At 70.7% G+C, this 6,263-nt stretch overlaps 1 protein-coding gene across 1 annotated transcript; it reads right to left on the bottom strand.

The window, feature by feature from the left end:
- Positions 1–2,733: 2,733 nt before the first annotated feature.
- On the bottom strand, positions 2,734–5,916 carry LOC141970089 (glial fibrillary acidic protein-like). Its single transcript, XM_074926442.1, has 6 exons — positions 5,361–5,916; positions 4,721–4,781; positions 4,406–4,501; positions 4,170–4,331; positions 3,171–3,296; positions 2,734–2,958 (listed from the first exon to the last, which is right to left on the bottom strand). The coding sequence occupies exons 1-6, from the start codon at positions 5,825–5,827 to the stop codon at positions 2,734–2,736; spliced, it is 1,137 nt and encodes a 378-aa protein (XP_074782543.1). The 5' UTR covers positions 5,828–5,916.
- Between the last annotated feature and the right edge of the window lie 347 nt (positions 5,917–6,263).

Here is a 6,263-nt window from a genome sequence, read left to right as displayed (position 1 = left end):
CCACCATCCCTGTCTCCGTGTGACGCTGGGGGCTCCTGGCTCCAGCCGCCTGCACAGCAGAGAGCTCCCCGCATCCCTGCCTGGGGACCACACCTGTCCCCCGACACCCCTGCGACCCCCTTTGCTGCCGTGCCAGGGCACGTCTGGCCACGGGCACATCTGCTTGCCTGCCCCAGCTCCTCGTAGCCACCCCCAGAGGTGACCAAGCGTGGTGGGAGCAGGACGGGGAGGGAGGACCCAGCTGCGGGTGTGCTGCTGTCCCACAGGGACCGGGGTCACCGGCTCCTTCTGCACTACTTCCCTGCCTGGCAGCGGCTGATCTCACCTTTGTCTTCTCAGAGCGAGGAAGCTTCTAATTAACACTTGCAGCCCGCTCCCAGTTCGTTTGTCTCATTAAGGGGGGCCGGGGAGGAGGAGGGGGAGAGCCCAGCTCTGCCTGCCGGCAGGGACAGCTTTCTGTGCTTTGATCCCGGCCGGCAGGAGCTGGGAGAAAATCAACCTCTGGGGAGCGGCGCGGGGGCTGGCGAGGACCCCGCCGCGCCCCCAGCCCCGTCCTGCCCCGCCAGGACTGTGCACGCCAGGTGACTTCAGAGAGTCCCGGGGGACGGAGGAGCCCTGTCACCAGGGGCTGTCACCCAGCACACGTTCCCAGGGCTGCCACTCTTCCGGGAGGCCAAGTGTCACTTGCGGGGTACATCGGGGCCCCAAGCCGGGCGTTTCTGTGGGCAAACCCCTGCCCGCCGCTGGTGACAGCGGCCCAGGACAGCTGGGGGACACGGGCCTGCCTGGGGGCGAGGAGCTTCTGGGGATTCGAGGGGGATGTGGCAGCAAGCGGTTGTCTCGGAGCGCCGCCCGAGTGCCCCCAGTCGCACCAGTATGAGCCCGCCCTGGCCCTGGGTGCCCACAGGTCACACCCGTGGGGCCACGGCTGTTGCCACGACACTTTCCAAGTGGCCGCGGTCGGTGGCCCGGCGACGGTGGCCGCGGTCCAGCGGGGCCTGGCGGCGTGTCCCCGTCCCCGAGCGGGCGGGGAGCCTTTCCCGGCCATCGGCTGCCATCTAGCTGCCAGCCGGCGGGAGCTGTCCCCCGCCCTGGCCCCGCTCCAGCCCCTCCTGGGACCCCCCCGGCTTCATCCAGCCGCCTCTTGGGGCCCCCACCCCGATGCCCCCACGAGTCCCTCGCGGTCCCCAAGCCCCCTGGCCCCCGCCGGCGCTGTCCCCGAGGCCTGGCCATGTCCCGCTGTGTGGCTCAGGGCTGGCGGTGGCCCCGTGCCCCTGGCTCTGTCCCCCCGCGTTTCCGGCAGCGCCGGGCCCCGGCACAAAGAGACCCCGCGGGGGGGCCGGGCCCGCCGGCTCCGGCCCCGCACGAAGCCCCTTTCAGCCGCCCGGGGAGGGGTCCCGGCCCTCCCTCCTCCCCCCGCCGCCCCCGGCGGGCAAAAGCCCCCCCAAACTCAGCGCACAGGTGACGGGGACGCGGCCGCGCACCCACAGCAGCGGCTGGGGCAGGATCCGGCCCCCCCGAGCTGGGAAGGGGGGACCCGGCGCCCTGAGCCCCGGCCGGGCTCCGGCAGGACCAGGCGGCGCTTGACAGAGCCAGCGGGGGGGAAGGACTTGGGAGGCGTCAGGCTCTAATTAGCAGCCGGCCTTAATGAGCAGCCGGCCTTAATGAGCCGCCTGCCCGCGCTGCCAGACGGCCCGCACAGAGCCTCCGCCCAGGGGAGCCGGGGCCGGGCGGCGGGTGCGGAGCCGCTTGTGCCGGGGCTGGGCCCGGGGGGGCGACACGGGGAGCGGGCGGGGTGTGAGTCGTGAGAGAGACAGAGAGTGTGTCTGTGTGCGTGTGTGTGTGTGTGTGTGTGTCTGTCTGTCTGTCTGTCTGTGTGTGCGCACATGGGCATGGGGGGATGGAGACGTGTGTGCGTGTGGACGTGTGTGTGCACCCAGCACCCACAGCGCCCTGGGCCCCCGCACCCAGCACCCCTGGGCCCCCACGGCCGTGCCCCCAGCACCCACGCCGCCCCAGGGGAATGTATCCCGCGCCCACGGAGCCCTGCAGCGCTGCCCCCAGCTCCCGCGGTGCCCACGGCCTCGCACCCCGCCTCGCACCCAGCACCCACCCGCCGGCTGCCCCACGGGTGCACCGCTGGGCTCTGCAGGCACCAGAACTAACCCAGGCACCGCGTCCTCGGCGGGGACAGCAGGAGCCCGCGCACGGGGCCAGCAGTGCCAGCGCCGGGCAGGGACAACGCACACCCCAGCTCGCTCACCAAAAATGAGGTTTGCTGCGACGGGCGGAGGAAGCAAGCAGCCGATTCAATGTGAATGATAGAGCAAGCTTCTACTTTATTGAAAGAAATCACCCCTTATATAAGCACTCTACAATAATCGTGCATACTCCTCACAAATCTATTGGATACATGTAACAGGCTACATTATAATGTCCCAGCCCCCTGTGGCATCTCAGACATGTCACAACATCTTCCCTCTTCTGGCCTGCCTCCTTTCCCAAGGTTGTTTTTACCATCAAGGCCATTGTGTACCTCAGTTTCTCTCTTTGTTAACATAACAGTCTGTTGTTTGGCATAACTGTACCCTGGGTTTTTTCCTTTGTTTACCTCAGATGGCTGCAATCAGCTTCTGCAGAGACCCATGGCCTTGCTCTCTGCAAGCCGTTCTCCAACAGTTTGGGACACGGCCGGGGAAGGGGCAGGGGCAGGACGAAGCCCCCGCTCTGCCATCACCTGCTCTCCTCGCCGTCCAGCAGTTTGCGGTACGTGGCGATCTCGATGTCGAGGGCCAGCTTGACGCTGAGCAGCTCCTGGTAGTCCTGCAGGTGCCGGGCCATCTCCTCCTTGAGGCTGCGGGTGTCCTCCTCCAGCCGTGCCACCGTGTCCTGGTAGCCGGCCGTCTCCAGGGCGTAGCGCTCCTCCAGCTCCCGCAGCTGCCTCTCCAGGGACTCGTTCTGGGGGACCCCGAGGGGACAGGACACCCTCCACCGCCGCCTTCTCCCGGGAGCTGGTGGCTCTCCGCGGTGCCCATCCACCTCCCACCCCTGGGGACCAGCCGTTCCCCCAGCAGCGGGTGGGGGTCCCCAGCGCCGTGCCAGGGAGCCCGGTGGCGGTGGCAGCCCCCCGATGTCGTGTCCCCCGCCCGCTGCCCGCAGCTGTCACCTACCGCACCCCGCAGAGCCTCCAGGTCGCAGGTGAGGGCCTGGAGCTGGCGCCGGTACTCGTTGGCCTCCTGCTTGGCGGCGCGCAGGGCCTCTGCGTGCCGGGCGGCCGCGGCCGTCAGGTCTGTGAACTGGGGGGGGACACGTGCCGTGGGATGTGTCCCGGTGGCACATGGCGTGGGGACACAGCCCTGCTCTGCTCCACTGCAGGGACGTGGCCCCACCAGCACGTGGCACACAGACACATCCCCGACCCGGCAGGGTGGTGGGACGGTGCTCATGGGACGTGTCCCCAGAGCCCCGTGTCACTGGGGACGTGTCCCTGCTGCTGGGGCAGGAGGAGACAGTGCACACGGGACACGCCCTTGGTGTGGGCCTGGGGACATGTCCCTGTTCCTGCAGCCGTTGGGGACAGGCGGGACATCCCCAAAGGCGCGTGTCCCAGGGACATCCCAGCTCCCGGGAGGCCGTGGCCCCAGCAGCGCCTGTGGTGGGGACACATCCCTGCTGCCATGGGAGGAAGGGACAGCTCACACGGGACGTGCCCCTGGTGGCACGCGGTGTTGGGTGGAAGGGACGGCGCACGTGGGGCACGTGGCTGATGGCACGTGTCGTGGAGACGTGTCCCTGCTCCCTTGAGGCGACGGGACAGCGGACATGGGACACGTCCCTGACGGCAGGTGCTGCTGGGGACACGTCCCTGCCGTGCAGGTGGGAGGGATGGTGCCTTTGGAAGCCACCGGGAACGTGTCCCTGCTCCTGCGGGACAGTGCCTGTGGGCCCCGTCACTGGGAACACGCCTCAGGGACCGTGCCCGTGTCACTCCGCAGGGGGACACGTCCCCGCTCCCCGCGGGGACCAGGCCCGGACACGGGACACGGGCGGGGGCAGCGAGGATCCCAAACCCCACGCGCCACCCCCAGGCGGCGCCGCCCAGCCCCGAGGAGGTGACGCTCGGGAGGGGACAGCCAGGCCCCCCCGCCGGGCGACCGGCTCCGCCGCACCTTGGACTTGTACCACTCCTCGGCCTCCCGGACGTTGCTGGCGGCCGCGGCCTCGTAGCGGCTGCGGATGTCGCGCAGGGCGGCCGTCAGGTCCGGCTTGCTCACGTCCACCTCGACGTGCACCCGCTGCCGGGCCAGCTGCTCCTGCAGCTCCCGCAGCTCCTGGGGGGACAGCGGGGCTCAGCCCGGCCCCGGCGAGCCCCGGGACTCCCCCCCAGCCCCCCGCGCGGGGTTACCTCCTCGTGGGCCTTGCGGAGGAAGGCGATCTCGTCCTGCAGCGTCCCCACCCGCCGCTCCAGGGCCAGGCGAGCCAAGGCAGCGGCGTCCACGTCCTGCCGCCGCGGGGGGAGAGGAGGGACCGTCCCCAGGGCCTGCTCCCTCCCGAGCTGCCCGGCCCTGCCCCGTGCTGCCCCGTTCTGCCCACCCCAAGGCACCCCAGCCCCCCACTGCCCGCTCCTGCCCACCCCTGCCCGTCCCCGCGGGAGGCTGAGCTGGGGGCTGAGCCCCTGGGCTGCAGGACGGGGGACGCAGGGTCCAGCCCCTGCCCTCACCTGCCTGTAGGCAGCCAGGTCGCTCTCGGCCTCCAGCCGCAGGGTCGCCTCGTCCTGCAGCCTGCGCCGGAGCAGAGGCACCGTTACTCACTCAGCACCGTTCCCCTCAGCATCGCTCCTCGTTAGGCGCAGTACTCGTTGGGCGCTGCTACTCGGTATTGCTGCTACTCATTAGGCGCTGCTCCTCGTCACCCTGAGCCCCAGGGATGGACCCCCCGGGCCGACACGGCCCTGCGCTCCCAGCACCCACACCCTGTGTCGGAGCACGTGCCCATCCCACACCCCCTGCCACCGTCCTGCGCTGTTCCCGGGGTCACCCTGGTCCCTGTTGCCACCCGCGGCCCCGTCACCACCCTGGTGCCCACCACTGCCCGGTCCCCAGGGCTACCCTGGTCCTGGTGGCCACCCTGGTCTCTGTCTCAGTGGCCAACCTGGGGATACCTGCTGTCACCCTGGTCCTTGCCACCGCCCTGGTCCCCAGATGACTGTGATCACCATCCTGGGGGCCACCTTGGTCCCTGAGGCCATCGTGCTGCTGGTGGCCCCCTTGCTCCCCATCCCCACCCCGCTCCCCATCCCCACCCTGGTCATGGTCGCCACCTTGGGCCCCAGGGCTACCCCAAGCGGGGCAGAGCCTTACTTCTGCTGGAGGCTGCCGAGGTCCTCGGCGAGGTTCTCCTTCTCGATCTCCAGACGGGCCTTGGCGGTGGCCAACTGCTCCACGTGGCGCCGCAGGTCACGCAGCTCCTCCTGGTAGACGTCGGGCAGACGCGAGGGCTCCTGCTCCCGCGCCTGGTGCAGCTCCACCACCAGCACCTTGTTCTGCTGCTCCAGCAGCCGGACCTTCTCGATGTAGCTGGCAAAGCGGTCGTTGAGCTCCATCATCTCCACCTTCTCGTTGGTGCGCGTCTCCCTGAACTCCGAGTTGAGCGCTGCGGCCAGCGAGAAGTCCATCCTGCCCAGCCCCAGGCGGGCACCCGTGCGGGGACCAGGCTGGGCGCTGCGGGGAGCCCGGAGCCGGGCGGGGGGGCTGGCGGGAAGCCCCCGGTAGCCCGGGGCGGCGGGGCCGATGCGGCGGCCGTAGGAGGAGAGCCGCTGGCTCTCCATGCCGAAGGGGGGGGCGTGATGGGCCCGGCCCGGGGGTTTTATGCAGCCCGGGGGCCCCCCCGTCACTGGCCACCGGGCAGGGAGCCCAAGTCCCGGCACAGCAGCAGGGGGGGGCTGTGCCCTGGCAGCCAGCCCGGGCACCGCAGCACGGCCCCCTGCCCCCGCGGCGGGCACTGGGGGGGCTGGGGCACACGCCAGGCTGGGAGGCAGAGCCGTGGCCGTGGGCACCCGTGGGGCAGCCGGCGGGTGGGTGCTGGGTGCGAGGCGGGGTGCGAGGCCGTGGGCACCGCGGGAGCTGGGGGCAGCGCTGCAGGGCTCCGTGGGCGCGGGATACATTCCCCTGGGGCGGCGTGGGTGCTGGGGGCACGGCCGTGGGGGCCCAGGGGTGCTGGGTGCGGGGGCCCAGGGCGCTGTGGGTGCTGGGTGCACACACACG

The sequence above is a fragment of the Athene noctua genome, chromosome 25, assembly GCF_965140245.1.
Source record: "Athene noctua chromosome 25, bAthNoc1.hap1.1, whole genome shotgun sequence".
NCBI classification, from domain to species: Eukaryota; Metazoa; Chordata; class Aves; order Strigiformes; family Strigidae; genus Athene; species Athene noctua.
This window is presented reverse-complemented; position numbering and strand designations above follow the sequence as displayed.

Excerpts from the sequence above, each read along its gene's own strand:
- LOC141970089 (XM_074926442.1), bottom strand. The coding sequence starts at position 5,827 with ATGGAGAGCCAGCGGCTCTCCTCCTACGGCCGCCGCATCGGCCCCGCC. Across the intron at positions 4,332-4,405 it reads TCCGCAAGGCCCACGAGGAG|GAGCTGCGGGAGCTGCAGGA; the intron begins GTAACCCCGCGC and ends CTGTCCCCCCAG. Across the intron at positions 3,297-4,169 it reads AGGAGTGGTACAAGTCCAAG|TTCACAGACCTGACGGCCGC; the intron begins GTGCGGCGGAGC and ends GTCCCCCCCCAG.